This window comes from Leucoraja erinacea, chromosome 29 (genome assembly GCF_028641065.1).
Source record: "Leucoraja erinacea ecotype New England chromosome 29, Leri_hhj_1, whole genome shotgun sequence".
NCBI classification, from domain to species: Eukaryota; Metazoa; Chordata; class Chondrichthyes; order Rajiformes; family Rajidae; genus Leucoraja; species Leucoraja erinaceus.
Window position 1 is genome coordinate 21283655 of NC_073405.1, and position 21550 is coordinate 21305204.

General features: G+C 38.5%; 1 protein-coding gene across 3 annotated transcripts in view; it reads left to right on the forward strand.

Annotated features, from left to right (window-relative positions):
- The window catches only part of stk11 (serine/threonine kinase 11), an 86206-nt gene that overhangs the window by 29107 nt on the left and 35549 nt on the right, over positions 1–21550 (forward strand). For all 3 annotated transcript variants that reach the window (XM_055658875.1, XM_055658877.1, XM_055658876.1), the window contains exons 3-8: positions 596–685; positions 1806–1938; positions 5925–6061; positions 6646–6773; positions 11952–12009; positions 14438–14634. In XM_055658875.1, coding sequence (XP_055514850.1) covers positions 596–685; positions 1806–1938; positions 5925–6061; positions 6646–6773; positions 11952–12009; positions 14438–14634 — 743 coding nt within the window. The remainder of the gene's footprint in view (positions 1–595; positions 686–1805; positions 1939–5924; positions 6062–6645; positions 6774–11951; positions 12010–14437; positions 14635–21550) is intronic.

Here is a 21550-nt window from a genome sequence, read left to right on the forward strand (position 1 = left end):
CTTCCTGACAAAATCTAATCTGATGTGTAGTTGCATGTTTTCCTGGGTTTGGATAGGACCAGAATCTATGTTCAAGCAGAAAGTGATCTTCCAACGTGCTATGAAGGAAAATATTTCCTCTTCAAGATGCACAACTCTTGTATTTTGAACATTTGTGACTGCCCACTTAGTAATTCACATTTTTTTATTTTTTTTAAATTTAAGTGTGATATTAAGATTGGCTTTGGGTAAGTTTGAAATGGATTTGCGAAGTCTCTTATTGCTATATTGTTATATTTCACTTTATTTAATATATTTCATATGAAGTGTTCTTTCAATAAAGTTATCCTTTAAAGGTCAATTTTGTTCACTTTCACCTTCCAAGGATTTAAACTAATAGTTAAATATTAAGGATAAGCTTTAAGGAACAAGATATAAATACAGCGCACGCCAAAATAATTATTTCTTGCACATGTGCTTATAAATTAAAAAAAACATTAATTTATTGACTAATGTATATTCTATGCATTTATAACTATTAGCATTTCAATATTGAAGCTACATGTTGTTGGTATGTTCATTAAGTTTGTGCCGATCTCTCCTTGACTTGACTAACGTATATGGTAATGGAATACTGCGTGTGTGGAATGCAAGAAATGTTGGACAGTGTCAGCGATAAGAAATTTCCAGTTTTTCAAGCTCATGGGTAGGTAACTTTAATCCCATACTATGAATGACTTCTGAATATACAAATTTGACATATCGTTTTTGGAAATGACATTCAAAATTTTTAGTGCCCAAAAATGATATTGTTATTCGTAGCCCTCTGTTAGTCATATCTCTGTTATATTTAGAAAGTGAAGCCACTGAAAACAATTGACTTCACAGAAAAATATACTTTTCACGATTCATTTTTGTTGCTATTTTAAAACTTCTATATTCATAACCATATCAAAATTGATAATAATTCCAAATTGAAGTTATTAACATAAACATCTCATTTTTTAAATATTTGGTGTTCACTATCGCCGCTGAAATAGAGGCATTAGTTGGAAAGCATTTGTGAGACTTTCAAATTATTAGTTTTCTTGGCTGCCCATTTTTTTTTTTTTAAGCTTGTAAACTTTGAACTTTAAAACCTTTTATTTTAAAACTTAGTGCCTGAGTGCAGATTTGCAAAGTTTAATTAACTCATAATGTAGTTGTTTCCAGGTTTTGAGTTCTGCTGCTGCTTGATAATATCGAGTGCCGTCTTGCATGGGGGGGATTAAATCTGCAATTCATTTTATCCCTGACCAGCAATAAATATTTAAATCCGCAGACCATTCTCAAGGTCAAGATTTGAGTCTGTTCTGTCATTACTATTGTTCGAGGACATCTGTTCCTGATACTTCATTTGATATTATCTGGGAATAAAAAAATATTCTCAACGGTTCATTAATTAAATAAACCTTGGTAATTTGTAAATGAGGTTGTGCAATGTTTTTAAAAAAAAAAATCACAAAGGGTGTTAGATGTTAGAAATGGTAATAATTGATGTTTGAATTTGCTTGCCTAGAATTTGCTTATCTATTATACTTTGCTGTCATGAAACTAATTTAGTCCCAAGTTGTCAATGGATATAGTAAGCAGAAATAAAGGGTCCAACTATTATCTCTTATTATCTCGTATAATTATTCAGCCATTGTATAAATATATTTTTGTATTAGTAAGTGTTTTTTGTCATTCATATTTAAGTTGTAAATGCCAAAACATTCTTCATTAGTTCTGCTTGATTTAATTAGCTATCCCTTTGTAACATGTTTCTTTTGTAATAATTTTCACAGGTACTTCTGCCAGCTAATTGATGGTCTAGAATATTTGCACAGTCAAGGGATAGTCCACAAAGATATTAAACCAGGGAACCTTCTACTAACGACAGATGGCACTTTGAAAATCTCAGACCTAGGAGTAGCTGAAGTATGTATCCTTTCTCATATCATATAGTACTATATATATATATATATATATATATATATATATATAAATATATATATATATATATATATATATATATATATATATATATATATATATATATATATACACACACATATATATATATATACACACATCGTTCATTTAACTTTGAATAAATGCACGCTGGTATCAATCATTACTTTTTAAAACATGAGTACTTCTCAGTTATTGTATACATTTAATGATAGCTCTTTACAACCAATTTTTTTAAATCTTCAATATTTTCAAACATTAGCGTGAAAAGATGCTAATTGTAAACATAAGGCTTGCGTATTTCAAAAAAGGACGCAAACTGCTGGAGGTAACTCAGCAGGTTGCAGGTGATCACTCTAAGTCGAGTAAGATTGTCCTCTTAAGAAGGACACTAAATGCTGGAATAACTGGGTGAGGCAGCATCCCTAGAGATCATGGATAGCTGATGTTTTGGTTCAAGACCCTTCTTCCGACTGGCTGTATTTAGCTTTGTCTTTGTAGGGACTGTCAAAACATGAGATTAGATACTGCCCAAAGACATTAAAGATATTTGAAGTTGCAATTTATTCTAAATCTAGGAAACATGGTGAATGTGTGGAGGTGAAGATGCGTCCTTTATGGCAACAAAGCTGTCCAGAATCATAGAATAACAGCACAGCAAGAAGCCCTTTGGTTGTGCTTGTACGGATTCTTTTCAAGAAAGTAGTTTTGCTACCATTTTATAGTGTTATGGTTATTAACCCAGATGCTACAGCTTTAGAGTAAGGAGGACACTCACAATACGTGCACGCTTGACACTTGATGTTTTTTGGACCCTTGGAAGGGTCTTTAAGACATTTGCAATCTTCCCTGATTTTCTGCACACTTAAATCTTGTGGATCTAGGAAACATTCCCCTTTTAAGAATTTGGATAATCAAGAGTGCTTATTTGTCTTAACCACTGTATATGAACTGGAATAATAGTTCTTATTTGCAGTAACTTTACATGCACATAGGATGCAACAACGACAAAGATAAATATGCAATAAATGATTGGTTATTCTTAGAAAACTAAACCATGATAATGCAAAAACCAAAGTATGTGTAGCAGCCACCTATCGTGGTCCGGTGCAGAGGTAGGTTGTGATCAGAGTTGTGCAGGGTGGTTTAATCCATGGAAATTGTTATTGAACCTGGAGATAACTGTTCTCGGGCTCCTGTACCACATTCCCAGTGGTATTATGCGCATGGCCGGGGTGTTGTGTGTCTTTTAGATTAGCAAAGATCTCGCTCCATGAATTCAACGTATCACTTTCAGCAAGTTGCATTTTCTTATGCTGTCCCTCGAGATTGAAGTTGACTTGCTTCCACTCCAACTAGTGGGTTAAAATGTGACCATGAAGTTTGTGTGGTATCTGCCAATTCTTTCATGTGGGTCTGAGGGGCTGGATAACTAGGTAGTTTGAGATGGCATGTTTCTTGCATGCTATCTCAAGCTACACATTTACACCAGACCCCCCTCTAGTTGCATGGACAAGATTCTTGGTGCCATCCTGAACACTGCATCTCCACCTAAAATTGTATAATGCCAAGGATTGCCAGGAGTCGATGTGATATTTTCATGAACATTTTGGGAGCATCCTTAAAATCTTTCTCCTGGTCCACCTGATAATCTCTTGCCACGATGGAAGTTGGAAGTTGTTCTCTTCTCTGACACCAATCTCCCGAAACAGATACTCATCTGTTTTGGGAGATTGGTGTCAGAGAAGAGAACAAAATGGCCTTCCCAAGAACAGACCCAGTGTGGTTAGAGCCTCTGTGCTGTCTGTTCACCTGGGCAAACCATGGGGCTTGTGCAGTGTTTAAAGTTTGGCACTTCAAACTGCCCTTTCCCTCAGATGGCTAAATGCTGAGAGAAAAGACAGTTCTGGTCCACTGAATGTGATGGTGAATTTCATCATGCTGTCCACCTTGGTTAGATGGTGGCTCCTAAAATGCAGGAGTACTCCATGTTTTCTAAAGTCTAGTCACATATGATAAGATAGAACTTTACTCATCCCCGGAGGGAAATTGGTCTGCCAATTGGTCTACCTCATTGTACAAAGGGCAGGTTAGTGGTGGACTGTTATATTGTGAAGTGCATTATCCATCCTCTTCATTGAAAGAGCTGAAATTACTTATGCACATTTAGAGATTGACTCCAATATTTCAGCAGTGAGGAAAGAACCATCGTTTAGATCACAGAAATTTTCACTCGCCACATTCAAATGTTGCTTTTCTACATGCCATCATTAGCTGGAGCTCTTGTCTCCAATTAAGAGGCATGGAAACAATCTCAATATGGATCTGAGCATCTTGTATGATTTTGCAGAAGGATCTCAGTGAAATAATTGTGTTAGAAATATATGAAAGTGTTCTCAGCAGGGATGCAGACTTTACCAGTTCAGTGGCATTGCCTTCTCGCCCAGTGCTTGAAGATGTTTTTCTGCCTGCTCCAATATTACGAGCTGCTTTTATTTTTGTTGCAAGTCCTTGAATTCTGTGCAAGACCAATTTTATCATCACAGCTCCCTTTTTCCATCATCAAAGCCTGTTCCAGGAATTATGTTGAGAATCAATCTCAAAATACTAAAGCAGTTCAAATAAGCTGAGGGAAGATGAATTTTTGGGAACTTTATACACAAGGCATTAATGCTCATTTAATGACTTGGAAGAGATCCACATTTGTTGTTGTGTTGTTTCATATTGAAGCTCGTGTATAATCATGCTAGAGAACTCCTTTGATTATAAGGCAGAATTACCACAGTATGGAGTTTACTGGAATATTTTACTAGGGAATAGTTCATTCCATGCAGGATCCTAGATTAAAGCAATGCCATTCAGTTTTTGCTTGCTCCACAGATGTGGCAGCTTGGGTTGCTGCTGCCAAAATTGTCTGGAGCTCGGGGAGGCTTGGACTAATGTGTGGTGTCAGGTTAGCATTGGCATGCTGAGCTCCAGCGAGCTCACTGGAGCCCAGCATGTCAATACTAACTTGGTACAGTTTAGGAATTCATTTATTTAATTTACTGTCCCTTCAATGTCCTCCGAGTTCATGATCTTCCTTCTGACAAAGTGTTCAGCTACAGTGATCGGTTCTGTTACATCCCATTATTCTGTCAGGTCAAATCAAATCCTACCTTGACCAATTCCTTCCCCCTCCCTACTCCTACTAGCCTGGCATAAATCTGATCTTGCATTTTTCCCAGGTTTATCATTTATTTTCTTAACTCTATTGTCTGAACTAATTGTGTCCATTCCTGCTTCAACGCCATTGCAGGTAAATCCTGAGAACTGAACTATACTCTCATATTCTTTCTGTGTCACTCCCTTTCAAAACACCTTCACCAATCTTCACAAATTTCCCATCGTTCATTCTGTTGCACATTTTTTTCTTTTTTTCCCCGTGAATCTAGGGGGGGGGGGGGGGGGAAATGTGTCCACCCCCGGGATTTCCGCCCAGGCTGATAGCACAAAGACAATGAAGAAGTGAGAGATGGTGTGATCATACTGTGTCTGTAACCATGTCCACAGGCAATATCTCCCAGCTATGGAAGAGGAAGAAACCTTACTTATCTCTTCAAAAGCAGGGTATTGTTTCTGTTCTTACTCCAGCATTGTTTGTAGTCCTTTAAAGTTCCTGACCCTGCTAAAATAAATTTACTAGCTTATGGCCTCAATCAAGCCATTTTTTGTAGACGGTAAGGAAGGCTGTCAAAGTATGCAGCAACATTTAAATCATCTGCAGAAACGGGTGATGTTTAATCAGAGCAAACATGAGGTTTGCATCATAAATTGAAATTAACAGCAAATCGGCAAGTTGCAGGATGTAAAGTTTATGGTTAAAGTTGAAAATCACTAGTTCAAATATAATTTTCTTTGTCCATATATTATCCTGAAAGAATAACTCCTGTTTTCAATTCTCATTATTTCAGGCACTACACCCTTTTGCAGAGGATGACACGTGTAGAACGAGTCAAGGATCACCAGCATTCCAGCCTCCAGAAATTGCAAATGGACTAGATACATTTTCAGGGTTCAAGGTGGACATTTGGTCTGCAGGGGTGACATTGTAAGACATGTTCTACTTAATTTTTAATGTATTAAAAAAGTAAAGATTTTGCATTTTGAAGGGTAATGTAACAACATTCTTATTTGGGAGAATCCTAAAGCACTCTAATAAGCATTTCACCAACTTCTGATTAATAAAACAGTTAGCATTTCAGATTGACCTTTCTACAGACCAGGCATTAATGAAAAGTCATTGCTCTGAAGGGTTATCAGTTTTTCTGTTTCCTGAGATGCTGTGTAACTTGAGTATTTCCAGCAATTTTAGGATTCCAGGATCTGCAGTTTTTTGCTTTTGTATAACATTATGTGTCGAATGAAACAGCAGTACTGAATTTTGTCAGTGACTGATCAGACGAATCAATAAAAAATAGTGTCCAAAATACATTCTGCAAATCTGGTGGAAACATTTAAAGTTTCAATTCTCGCAATGAAATCATTGTTTTTACATGTTGAAATTAAATTAATCTGCCTATTTCAAAATTGCAAAATGTTAATTTCTTTGACTGCACACTTATATAGAAAAATGAAAGGCAACTGAATTTTTATGCATTTTCACCTCATGATGAACTCCCTTAACTTTTTCAGGTACAATATCAGAACAGGTCTTTATCCGTTTGAGGGGGATAACATCTACAAACTATTTGAAAACATTGGGAAAGGGGAGTACGCCATTCCGGAGGAATGTGGACCGTTGTTGACAGATTTATTGAAAGGTGAGCACAGAAAAATTTAGTTTTGTGGAAACTTTGAAAAGTAGACATTCATTTTCTTCCAGGCTGTTGCAGTCATTAATTATGTGGTTCCAAGCATCACTGTCCTTTTGAGTGATAGCTGTTTTGTAGCTGGTACATCATGAAATGACATCTCGAATTAAAGTAAAGGAGACCGTGTTCTTGACTTTGAATGTGTTCTGATAACATAATGTCAGGTACTGTGTGCTTCAATTTCTCAGCAAATCATCATTTTGATTTGATTTTTTAATTAAGCGTTTTATTAGGAATAATAAGCAGAAAATTGAGGGCAAGTTATCGACTGACATAGAGAGTTATAAAAACTGCACAGAGCATTACAAATGCTCAACTGCCCTCCTTGGATGATATATATAGGGCCCTATGCTTGCGCCGGGCCATAAACATCAAGCAGGATACATCCCACCCTGCCAACCACCTTTTCACTCTGCTACCCTCTGGGAGGCGATTCGGGTCTCTGAAGGCTCTCTGTAGACTAAAAAATAATTTCTACCCATGTGCGATAAAATAACTTAATTCCAACAGAGAACACTGGGGAAGCAAAATGTAATTTCAAGAAATACAACATTCTTTTAAAATTATTTTTAAATACTTATTTATTATTTTTACTAATAAGTGTACATATGTGTCAATGGTTGTCGTGTTTGTATTTTTTAACCGGAGGAGATGCAATGGAATTTTGTTGCACAGTATTGGGCAATGACAATAAACATATTCATTCATTCATCAGCACTTACCTCAATTTTCTGTTTTTTTATTTCTAATAAAATACTTAATTTAAAAAAAGTTTATAAAGTCATCTGCTGACTTCTCTAAAAAGAAATTTGAGGGTATTTTGAGATGGAGAATGAACTGAGTCGTAAATTATTTCCGCATGATAAATGAATCACCAGCTTTGAATATGACTGAACTTGAATGTCTCTCTGGATGATGCTTAAGTGAAGGGTACACTATAGTGTAGATTTTTTTATCCCTCTCTGATTGAATGCAATACCATAAAGTTGCAGTAGGTGGCATGCTCCATTGATAATACGACAAATGTTTCAAAATCTAAAATGCGATTACAGATAGCCCCTGCAAGTCTGCCTTTCAGGTTACAGAAATTCGCCCTTACAGAATTAACAAATCGTTGCTCAAAATTTTTAGTTGTAGAATGAAATGTGAACTTGGAGAAGTTATGAGGAAGAACAAGTAAAAAAAAATCAACACTATTTTTGACTTGCATTTCTTGATGTCATTACAAATAATTGTGAACCTAACCCCCTCCCAGAGATACTGAGAGAGAGATTTCCTTTGAGGGCAACTCTTGACATACTAACGCTATATATTTTGTGAAAGAATTTCTGTAAATCAAAATCAACAAAACGGTTGTGTTTCAATGCTTGGGAATTTCAGTCAAAGACACCTGAAAACTTTAAACTACAGCGATACAAGAATCCAGAAACGTTGATGGGCAACCTAAATATGTCTCCACATTTTGGGAATTGTTGGCTCATAAATTATTCTGGTGGATTAACATTCGTAGCATTTTGTCGCACATTTTGTATCTTCATTTGTGTTCCTCTTTCTGAGGTTGGTGATTTGCTGACTTAGTTTTTCCACACATTTTTACTGTTAAGGGCCTTCAGCATTTTTAATTTTAGATTTGTAGCATCTGCAGTTTTCTTGTGGCAGCTGTGACTAGTCCAGTCAGACTTTAGCCTTGTTGCAACCAGATAATGCCTTTTCACCTTGAGAAAATGGTTAATGAAGGTGTGTTTAATGGTAATAGAATGATTTTAGATGCATCAACAAACTGTAGGCCTGATGAGGAAGATGCAGAACTTCAATTGCGATTCCTCTGTTTATAACCTGTTAAATTATTTTTTGGAGAAAGTTATCCCATCTGCAACATTTGCAAAGAAAGTAGTTTATTCCCTTTCAATGTGATTAAAGCTTGTCAAAAATTGGTAAATTAATCCAATTGTTTAATAATGGTGAAGATAGACAAAAAATGTGGGAGTAAATCAGCAGGTCAGGCAGTATCTCTGGAGAGATGGATAGGGTGATGTTTGGGTCGAGACCCATCTTCAGACTCCAGCATTTTGTGTCTTATCTTCGTGTGAAAACTAGCATCTGCAGTTACTTCCTACGTGTTTAATAATATCTTTCTCGTGGCTTATATCCAAATGTCAGTGGTGGTAACCATGGGAAGAACGGTAGGCACTTTGTGGTGATGTTTAGACAGCAGTGATTTGATTTTTATATACCCTTATGCATTAAAATACAGATTTACCTTTGAGAACCAAAGAATTAAGTGATACAAGGATTATAGACTTTATATATGGGCTATTTGATCCAACTAGCAGAGAGAGAGGTGACACTCAACTCTAGGTGGCATACTAATATAATTGACAGAGAGAGAACTATTAGTAAAAGCTGTGTACTTATTCACAGTTGTAAAATATTTATGAATTATTTGCAAGCTTACAGGAAAAGAAATGCAAATGGTCTCCGATTGTTAAATTTGCCTTTTTATTAACTATTGTGTTATTGAATAACATTGTACAGCATGACACACTTTAGGCTGTTTGAAAGCGCTATTATCCTCCTCTCTTGCTCGTTCTCCATAGTGCTATTAATTGAACATTGAAACAAGTGACCAGGTTCTGGCTGTCCCGGTAGACCCATTGTCTGCCTGTTCGTGCCCTACCGAACTCATTTCCACATACCTTGACTTCACCCTATCCCCCTTGGCTAAATCCCTCCCTACCTATGTTCAAGACACCTCGGACACTCTCCGTCGTCTCCGCGCATTCCATTCTTTAGGCCCCATCCTCTCATCTTCACCATGGACGTCCAGTCACTACACCTCCATCTCATTCCAGGATGGTCTCAGTCCTCTGGTTCTTCCTCTACTGGAGAAGCAACCTATTACCCGTCCACTGATACTCTCCTCTGCCTTGCCGTTGGTCCTTACCCTCAATAACTTCTCGTTGACTCCTCCCATTTCCTCCAAATACAAGGCGTAGCTATGGGCAGGCGCATGGGCCCCAGTTACGCCTGCCTCTTTGTCGGGTACGTCGAACAATCCTTGTTCGAGGCGTACCAGGGCCCCATCCCTGACCTCTACCTCCGCTACATCGACGATTGCTTTGGTGCCACCTCCTGCACCCACACACAACTGACTGACTTCATCCGCTTTACCACTAACTTCCATCCGGCCCTCAAATACACCTGGACCATTTCCGACATTTCCCTACCATTCCTTGACCTCACTATCTCCATCGCAGGTGATAGACTTCTGACCGACATCCACTATAAACCCACTGACTCCCATGGCTATCTAGACCACTCTTCTTCCCACCCTGCTTCCTGGAAGGACACCATCCCCTACTCCCAATTCCTCCGTCTACGCCGCATCAGCTCCCAGGATGAGGTGTTCCACACCAGGGCATCGGAAATGTCCTTATTCTTCAGGGAACGGGGGTTCCCCTCCCCTACTATAGATGAGGCTCGCACCAGGGTCTCTTCCATACCCCGTAACACTGCTCTCTCTCCCCATCCCCCCCCCCCACTCGCAACAATGGCAGAGCCCCCCTAGTCCTCACCTTTCACCCCACATCACATACAACATATAGTCCTCCGTCAGTTTCGCCATCTCCAACGTGACCCCACCACTCGCCACATCTTCCCATCTCCCCCTCTGTCTGCATTCCGCAAAGACCGCTCCCTCCGTAACTCCCTTGTCAATTCTTCCATTCCCTCCCGCACCACCCCCTCCCCGGGCACTTTCCCTTGCAACCGCAAGAGATGCTACACTTGTCGCTTTACCTCCCCCCTCGTCTCCATTCAAGGACCCAAGCAATCGTTCCAGGTGCGACAGAGGTTCATCTCCTCCAACCTCATCTATTGCATCCGCTGCTCTAGATGCCAGCTGATCTACATCGGTGAGACCAAGCGTAGGCTTGGCGATCGTTTCACCGAACATCTCCGCTCGGTCCGCATTAACCAACCTGATCTCCTGGTGGCTCAGCACTTCAACTCCCCCTCCCATTCCGTATCCGACCTTTCTGTCCTGGGCCTCCTCCATGGTTAGAGTGCGCACCACCTAAAATTGGAGGAGCAGCACCTCATATTCCGCTTGGGGAGTCTGCATCCTGGTGGCATGAAAATTGAATTCTCACAATTCTGTTAGCCCTTGCTGTCTCCTCCCCCTCCCAGCTCTCCTTCAGTCCTCGGGCTCCTCCTTTTTCCTTTCTTCTCCCTGCCCCCTCCCATCCCCCATCAGTCTGAAGAAGGGTTTTGGCCCGAAACATTGTCTATTTCCTTCGCTCCATAGATGCTGCTGCACCCGCTGAGTTTCTCCAGCATTTTTGTGTAACCAGGTTCTGGCTAGCTATGCCATTCACTAAATATAAATATAAATAAAACTTGGAGTTTGTTGGCCTATCAAAGTTGTGGCTTGGGTTTTACTTGTCTTTTCTTAGGATAGGTCTGTTTCCAGTTCATCATTAACTGCCCTTGAACTTAGCAGATTTCTCAGATTGCCATTTCAGGGGGGACCTAAGAATTTGCTGTTTTCGTAGGTTTGTAGTCGAGTATTGGCTAGGCAAGTCATTCCTTAATGGCAGATATTTCCCACCCCACAACGGTGTTTGTCAACCATTTATACATGTCTCAAATGACATTGCATCCTAGCTCAGACGCAAAGAAAAGGATCCAATAATTGAAGATGTAACTTTGATCTGTTATTGCAAATTTTCTCCTGAGCAGAAAGTCAGAATTGGATAAATAAATAAGTTTGTTTGATAAATTATTTGACATTTTATTGCACAAAAGTAGGATATTTAACTCTGCATACCTTATGCTTGATATCCTTCAACTCTTCCCCGTTGTACTTAGCAATCTAACTCTTAGTGAGTTACTCCACACAGCATCCCCAATGATGACATTTATCAAACAGGATTTGTCATTTTTTAAACTAAAATGACTACAGATCACAAACGTTTATTATAATAGTGACCCAAAGATGTATTCTTTCTCCACTAAGTGGAAGCATCCCCTCTATATCGGTAATGCACAAGCACGTTCGCACATGAAGTTCAGCAGTTTTTGAAGTAAGTGGTTGATTTATTTAATATTAAAAATTGTCCTTTGCAGGAATGCTTGAATATGATCCCGTGAAAAGATTCTCAATACAACAGATTCGACAGCACAAGTAAGTTTCTTAAGATCGACAAAGTGAATACTGTATCAATTAATAATTCACACGGGCTTCCTCGAACCAAAACAAATTCTCTATTTTAAGAGTACCCCAGAACCTTTCATGGATGTATCTTCAAATGCAATGAGTCTTGATGGTAATCTCATTGTTAAGACATCCTTTCACCATATTACTCAGCAACATGTATCCTCACTGCCTGTACACCAAGGTAATTCTCTATTCTAATCTTGGGTTTATTAATTGGAGCAAGGGAGGTGGTCATTTATCCTAGTGTCAGTTCTGATTATCTCCCTTGAAGCTATATACCCCAATCTTTTTACATTTGTGCTTTATATGAGAATTTTGCCCATGCTATATTTGGGTGCATCGACCTGAAATTTTGATTGTCCATTTTCTTCCACATGTTGCCTGACCTGCTGGGTTTCCCCAATTACTTCTGTTCCTCTCCACATAATAACTATCAATATACTCTTTTTAGTTCAGACTTTATCGTATTTCACATTGAGGGCACAATCTTTTCCTGATTTCCCCAAAGACATTTTTAATTTTAGTATTTAAAAACATGTGATAAATATTATTTAAGTAGATTGTCGCATTGAATTTTCTAAACTGTTAAAACTTAATATATGAATCAATTTTCAGATTGTGTATTTACAAATTGCAAATCAATAATTCCCACATCTGGTTTCCCCAGTCTCTAGCCCCTTCCTTCCAAGAAAAGGTTGAACATTTTAATCCTCAAGCATGCTAGGCTAAAAAATATGAACTTGCATCAAATGCATTCTAGACTTGCCCTTTTAGATTAAAGGTTTTTTTTTTTTTTTTTACCATCTCCTGTGGCTTAAGAATGATTTCCCACTGAGTTGCATATTAGTTAATTGGTTTTCAGAACCTACAGTTAGTTGACAGGATGGGATGGATGAAATGAAAGCTGACTGACAGTTGCTGAATAATAAATAAGTTGACATAAGTTCTTTCCTTAATTTGCCACTGAGCAATTTTTAGAGCCAGTCTTGTTGTTTACCAGATGGCATATCCGTGTGGGGGGTTGCTTGTACTTTGCAGTCAATAGTACTGCCCACTGAGGCAGCCTGAACAACCTTTCTGACTTTTGTCAGACTGAGCGTCATGTTTTGACGTGCGGTTTCAAAAGAGAATGGATTTTAAATAAACTGGAATTATTGTTGGTTTTGGATTAATTACGTAAGGGTACATTGGTGGAGTTTCAATATCTAGGTTAAACTAAATAAAGGGAAAAATAGTCGAAGAAAAGTATGGGGCATAAACTTTTTTTTTTTTTAAACACCTTGAATTTGGTAAGAAAACTGAATGGGAATGTGAGTGAGAAGACAACCTGTTCAAGTATTGGAGATGTACATGCATTGCTTACAATATAGTAGAAAAGCATATCCAGCTCCCTAAACCTTTCCTAGCATTTTCACTATCTCCCTTTATTTCGTGAAACCTTTTACTGAATCGCAAAAAAATAACTTTGGCATTTAAAATTGTAGCTAACTTGGTACTTACAGCCTTCGTGAACTTCCTGACTTTCTGATTGTGTGGACATTTGTTACATTATTCCACTCATTCCACTTAAGATGACAAACCTTGCCGTGATTTCCTCACCAAATGAAATTGGTTTTCTTATCAACCAAATCTATTCATCTTAAACACCACAATCATATAATCCTTCAATCGTTTAAATTAGAAATTAAATTGCAGTCCTTGCCGAACTGTCCTCTGCATACAACATTTAAGTCAAAGCATTACTCTGGTGTATCTGTTTTGCTTTGTAAAGGCTTGTATGTGCTTATTTTCTATTGCCCAACACTATAATATTTAGATTTATGTAAATTTACCTCGCCATTTTCCTGAAGATGTAGAAACTGGCTATTGCCTGAAAAATAAATGTTTAATTACTGTGTAAAATTGCTGGCTTGTAATGTACTATAGACACAGTCCTTCAATATGAGAAGCCATCTAAAATCACTGACTTCCTGTGTGAAGAATCTCAGCCCAAGGGTGAAAAAATTAGTTGGTGAAGCATTGCAGTGAGAGACTAGAAAAATGTAGGTGTCCTGCACAGGATGTCAAATTAATGTTGGCATTATAAATCAGTCAAAGGTAGTAGGCTTGAGCACTGTAATTTACTCTCCAGGGATTTTCTTTTGCTTCTGACAAAGGTAAATGTTGGAAATACTAATTGTGGACAAAAGATGAAACTGAGCTTGTTTAAAATCTTTATGTATTTGCCTTTTGGCTTTTGCATTATTCATTAAAATAATCCGCACCCCCCAAAATTGTTTTTCTCTTGGAAAATACAAACCTACACTAATATATTGGGTGGGAGGGAGGCAAGGTACAAAAACCTGAAATGTCATTGGTTTAACTGATGTAACATTATTTTCTTCCTGAAATATAGTTGGTTTCGGAAAAAACATCCTCAGACAGAAAATCCCGTTCCTATTCCTCCAAGCCCAGAGACCAAGGACAGATGGAGAAGTATGACAGTGGTGCCTTACCTGGAAGACTTGCATGGTTATAATGATGATGAAGAAGATCTGTACAATGAAGATGTGGAAGATGAAATAATTTATACTCAGGATTTTACAGTACCGGGTATGTCGTTATCTCCATAATGTTATCATGTTGAAATTAAGTAAAATAGTAATCTCTCAAAAAAAATAGCAGTTTGGCCTGAGTTATTATGATATTGTTTGCACTTTATATTGATAGCCATCGATATGGCAAATTGTTTGCTGAAGTTGCATAGATTTGTACTGCTATTCATGTGTCACTGAAATTATACCTCGTCTGCATGAACATTATATTCAAGAACACTCAATAATCAGCCTGCTATTTTTGTTTAATATGGTATTTTAAATGAGCTTGTGCTCGTCGTTCTGCAAAAAAAAGTTCTTCTGGTATTTTGCAGCTGGACAATCCCTTTGTTGGTTGTGTTGACTTATTCTGCCTTTCCCTTCACTTTCCTGGAGAACTTCAAGCTTTTCCTGTACTATTCGTGGTTTAAAGTCAGTTTATTCAGTTCCCAGGCTTTTGTAAATCAAGGCTTTTGATGAAAATCATTTAGAACTGATGAACTGTTGACATCATTGTCACATTTTCAACTTTTTGACTCGTCCAATTTGTTTTGTCAAATGATGGCCCAAGATGATGTTCAGAAGCTGTAAAGAAGATTTTATTTGAAGTCATAGCAAGAGCTGTAAAGCCTTTGAAACCTTCTGGTGGTACATGCTTCATTAATATAATGCTTTCTTCTCTGATTTGGAGAAGTGCTTGGTACTAGACTGATAAATCATGAAGGCTATTTTTGTTTTTGCCATCGATTTAGTAAATGGTATTTTGATGTTTTTCTCTAATTGTCCATCTTTAAAAATATTTTGCAAATGAATCCAAGTCGTGTTTAGATTGTATTGGACATGGCCCTGAGATAACTATGCCAGTAACTGCTATGAACCCTACTGAGGAGTACAGCCATTTATTTGGCTTCTTGGATGGATGGTAAACTCACCGCACTAATATATATTCAACTCTTGGCTTGATAATACCGGTAGTTCATTGAAAATGTAACAGTCGGTTTCCTCATATGATAGAAAATTATGTTTTTAAAAATAAAAAAAATAAAAAAATAAAAATAGTGTCAATGAGGAAAAAGGGGATAGGTACAAAACAGTTTCAGAATCGCATACTTTCCGTCCCAGAATATTTTGGAAACTAAAGGTCTTTAATAGCTCCAAGTTTATGTTTGTTACGGCAAGCTAAATATACCAATGGCTGTACGTTACATTGTTCAGTAGAGTATCATTGCATGTCAACAGAAGTGATTGCTTTTCAATTTCAATGACTTCCCACAGTGAAACTAGCAGACTGTGATCTCCAAGATACAATGGTATGTGATTACTGAGGAGAAATCATAGAAGCTTAGACTGTTTGTATAAAGACAGACTTTTTTTTTTCAGCTCGTCATTTCCAAAGTAACTTTTAAATAGTTTTGTATTTCAGGTTATAACCAATTTGGCCCGCATAATACAAACAGTGTTTCCTAATTCTTCAGCCGTCTTATATCCAATTCGTGGTATGAAAATGTGTTATAGCAGAACTACTTCTATCCGGTCAGTGACAAATTAAATAAGAAAAAATGGTAGTATAGACTTTGCCAGAATTTTTAATGAATCTGATGCCCTACAGTTGGAATTTGATTTAAAGTGGATATCTAAATCAAATGAATTAATAATATATCTATTATTCTCAAGGGTCCATAGTGTTTAATTGTCATATGTACTGAAACAAAACAAAAAATCTTTCTTGCAGCAGCACAACAGGTTTGTATAAAGTGCTCAATAGATAACATGATCAACAAATAATAAATAGTTCAATAAATTAAAAAAAAAATATAACAAAACAAAGCCCAAAATCCCAAGTGCAACCAAGGCAGTGTATAGTCTAGCTGCAATTCATAGTGTTCACTAGTTTAGAGATACACGTGGAAATAAGCCCTTGGGCCCACTGTGTCTTCGCTGAACAACGTTCACCAGTTTACCATACACTAGGGACAATTAGCAGAAGCCAATTAAGCTACAAACCTGCACATCTTTGCAATGTGTGAGGAAACCGATGAACCCGGGGAATACCCACAAGGTCATGGAGAATGTGCAAACTCCATTTAGACAGCACCCGTGGCCAGAATTGAACCCAGGTCTCTGGTGCTGTAAGGCCGCTACTCTCCCACTGTGCCACTGTGCTGCCCGTATGATTGATCTCCTTCCTATACTTGAACTCATTATCTGTAATTTGTGCACCAGTCGTGGTGTCATTGGCAAACTTAGAAATAGAGTTGGAACTGTGGCTACACAGTCATGGATATTGGGGACTGAGTGCACTATCCCTGTGCTGATGGTTATCAAAGTGTTGTTGACCTTTTGTTCTGCTAATCTGCTCTGTTGATCAAGCCAAGGATCCAGTTACTGCTCTGTTGATCAAGTCAAGGTTCCAGTTACAGAGGGATGTGCAGAGACCCAGTTCCCTCAGCTTGGTAACCAGTTTGGAAGAGATGATGTTGTTGAACGCTGATCTGTAGTAGTCTATGAACAATAGCCTGAAGTATGTGTTTTATTGTCCAAGTAGTCCAGTAAGAGCCAGCAAGAATGCTTCCCCTGTTTGTCAGATCCTCACCTAGATGCAAATGTAATAAACACACTTCAAGGACACTGAACATAAAAGCTTTGGTTTATTGGTCCACCATTTCTTTACTTCCTGGCAACATGGGTCCTCCAACCTTTCTAACTCATAGTAACACGTGATACATTTAAATATTGTGTCGGTTACCATGACATCCCTTCCTTATCAAACCAAAAGGATATCCACATCACATTGTAAGCTGAACACTCCAGCACCATTAAGGATATGGCATTCGTTACATTGATTACGCATTATTTCCACATGTCAAAACATCTCATAGTCCTCGTATCTCTTGGTTGGTCTTCTCTGACCATTTTGATCTGACCACAGCCTCTGTCTGCACTGGTACTAGATTCTGATCTGTCATGTCCTGTTCCACCAGTTCATTTTGATTCTGGTTTTGCATTAGTCGCCACCCCAGACTTGTGCATTCTTGGCACCTCAATTTAGTTTTAGTTTAGAGGTACAGCATGGAAACGGGCCCTTCAGCCCACCGAGTCTGCATTGACCAGTAATACCCGCACATTAACACTATCCTACACACACACACTAGGGACCCACGCAGTCATGGGGAGAGCGTACAAACCCCGTACAGACAGCACCCGTAGTCTGGATCGAACCCAGGTCTCCGACGTGGTAAGGCAGCAACTCCACCGTGATCGCCCTTTGGTAGTCTTGATCTGATCCCCCCCCCCCCCCAGTCTCAACTTCAATTTGCGGTTCCCCGGGCTATGGTAATGGTGATATTTTTCACATGCGATGCGTTTCTATCATATGTGACTCCTGGCGTTTGGTCCCTCTCCCCCCCTCCCCTATTGTAGTTCAGAGCTCTTATTTGAGGTTGTAGCCTGATGGCTGTAGGGATGAGGACGTTACAGTTTTCAGGCTCCTATACCTTCTTCCTAATGGCGTTGGTGAAATGATTTGTATCAATATTTTACCTTTTGATTATTATCAATATTTTACCTTGGTGCATCAGAGTTAAGGGCCTATCCCACTTTCACGACCTAATTCATGACCTCTGCCGAGTTTGCCCTTGACTCGTACTCGCAACATGGTCCGCACGAGGTCGTAGGTAGGTCGTGATGCTAGTCGTAGGTACTCATGGCATCAAGTAGGTCGGGGCATTTTTCTAGCCTGATGAAACATGTCCACGAGTAAAAAAGGTTGTGAATTAAGTCGTGAAAGTGGGACAGGCCCTTGAGTGGAAAAATTCTAATGGTAACTTGTCATTTATGGATGCTTGAACTTGGTTCTGGACTTTGAATCACAAGTTATTGGATATTGAGCTTTCACTGTGAAAATTTGTAAACACTGTAAATTCTTTGTGTTTCTTTGATCAATCTAACACGTTGGTTTAGGAGATAAATTAGGTGGTTTAGCACAGGTGTGCTAAACTTTATTTACGGTGATCTCCATAATGTTTGGGACAAAGACCCATCATTTATTTATTTGCCTCTGTACTCCACAATTTGAGATTTATAATAGAAAAAATCATATGTGGTTAAAGTGCACATTGTCAGATTTTAATAAAGGCCGTTTTTATACATTTCGGTTTCACCATGTTGAAATTACAGCAGTGTTTATACATCATTTTCCCCCCCCCCCCCCCCCCCCCCCCCCCCCCCCCCCCCATTTCAGGGCACCATAAAGTTTGGGACACAGCAATGTCATGTGAATGAAAGTAGTCATGTTTACTATTTTAATGCATATCCTTTGCATGCATTGACTGCTTGAAGTCTGCGATTCATGGGCATCAACAGTTGCTGGGTGTCTTCTCTGGTGATGATCTGCCAGGCCTGTATTGCAGCCATCTTTAGGTTACGCTGGTTTTGGGGGATAGCATATAATCGCGTCAGCATATGAAAGGCATGCTCAATTGGGTTCAGATCGGGTGATTGACTTGGACACTCAAGAATTGACCATTTTTTAGCTTTGAAAAACTCCTTTGTTTTAGCAGTATGTTTGGAGTCATTGTCTTGCTGTAGAATGAACCGCCGGCCCATGAGTTTTGAGGCAATTGTTTGAACTTGAGCAGATCAGAATTCATGCTACTACCATCAGCAGTTGCAGCATTAATGAAGATAAGTGAGCCAGTACCTTCAGCAGCCACACATGCTTTGGCCATAACACCCCCACCACCGTGTTTCACAGATGAGGTGGTATGCTTTGGATCTTGGGCAGTTCCTTCTCTCCTCCTTTGCTCTTGCGATCACTCTGATGTGTTATTCTTTGTCTCATCTGTCCACAAGACATTTTTCCAGAACTGTGGTTGCTCTTTTAAGTACTTCTTGGCAAATTGTAACCTGGCCATCCTATATTTGCAGCTAATCAGTGGTTTGCATTAGTGTAGCCTCTGTGTTTCTGTTCATGAAGTCTTCTGTGGACAGTGGTCATTGACAAATCCACACCTGACTCCTGAAGAATGTTTCTGATCTGTCAGACAAGTGTTTGGGGATTTTTCTTTATTACAGAGAGAATTCTTCTGTCATCAGCTGAGGAGGTCTTCCTTGGCCTACCAGTTCCATTGTGATTATTAAGCTCACCAATGATACAATGATACCAGTGCTCTCTTCTTAATGATGTTCCAAACAGTTGCTTTTGGTAAGCCTAAGGTTTGGCTGATGTCTCTAACCATTTTATTCTTGTTTCTCAGTCTCATAATGGCTTCTTTGACTTTCATTGCCCTCCATAATGTTTGGGACAAAGACCCATCATTTATTTATTTGCCTCTGTACTCCACAATTTGATATTTGGCACAGCTTTGGTCCTCATGTTAATAAACAGCAATAAAAGTTTCCAACGATGATGGAAAGTCTGGAGGAAAGACTAGGCACTGAGAGCTCTCTATACCTACATGAAGGAGGCAATTAAACATACCTGAGGAATTACAAACGCCTGTGAAGCCATGTGTCCCAAACATTATGGTGCCTTGAAATGGGGGGACTAATTATAAACACAGCTGTAATTTCTACGTGGTGAAACCAAAATGTATAAAATTGCCTTTAATAATATCTGACAATGTGCATTTTAACCACATGTGATGTTTTCTATTACAAATAGCAAATTGTGGAGTACAGAGGCAAATAAATAAATGATGGGTCTTTGTCCCAAACATTATGGAGGGTAATATCATACCAGCTTTTTTCCTTTGCTTCTCTTAAATGTATACAAAGATTGACTACATATTTTAAACAGCCTCTGATATATTTCTGATTTTGTTGAAGGTGATCCATGAATTTAGTAAGTGGCTGACGAGTGCTGTAATATTTAATTGCTGTCTTCTGTATCTTGTGGGATGATTATTCTTCTAAGAGGTTACCTACAAATATTTATGAATATTTTCCTTGTATATAGCTTAACGATCTGTCTTGTCCCATTTGTCCTATATTTATTTTGGATAATTGATAAGCCAAATTTGAAAGAATATCCAGAAGTTTAACTGGTTAGATCTGACTGAGGTTGTAATAATATTACACTCAAAAAGCATTTTGTAAAGCTCTCCTGCCAGAATATTTTTTTAGAATAGGATATTTCTCTAATTTGGATTAGGAGAACATGTAAATGAAGAATGTTTTACTGAGATGTGTTAAATTGTATCACATTCCAACATGTACCTCATTACAAAATATGCTCACTTTCAGTATTGAGGCGTATAGAATTGGATCTCTTATGTATCCCTTGTATATATGGTTGAATTGTTGACCCTCTATCACGACGAGCGTTCCGAAAGCCACACTGGGCCTTCCTTGATGTTCATATATGGTTTACAGTTATAGAACATGGGGTTGGTAATATAAAGACTTATGAAAACCTTTACCTAACCATTGTGTGTACTGCCATAGGTTAACCATAGGTTGGGAACCTGGGAGCTTCCTGTCCTTTCCAGCTTGCCCACATTCCTAAAATCGGATGGATATTTATTGCTAGTTTGATTTTGTGAAAGTAGGAACTGCAGATGCTAGTTTAAACCGAAGATAGACACACAAGGCTGGAGTAACTCTGGAGAGAAGGAATGGGTGACGTTTTGGGTTGAGACCCTTGAGTTCAGACTAGTGAATTTTCATTACTGCCTGTCTTCCCTTTGTTCCCAAGAATCAAAGAAGGACCTAATCTCTATTATCCTGAAATCTCACTTTGTAGGGTATATTTTTAAACTCCTGCCTGTTTTCTCTCATTTGAAAATGAATACTCTTCTGTTAGAATCTTCTAACTTGTGAAATATTAACTGGAGACCACCACCTTGCCTGCATTCTTGCCCAAACACTTTGAGTTTTGCTGTTTTGGTTGTTAAGGCATCAGATAATTTTAAACAAAGATAGACAAAGTGTTGGAG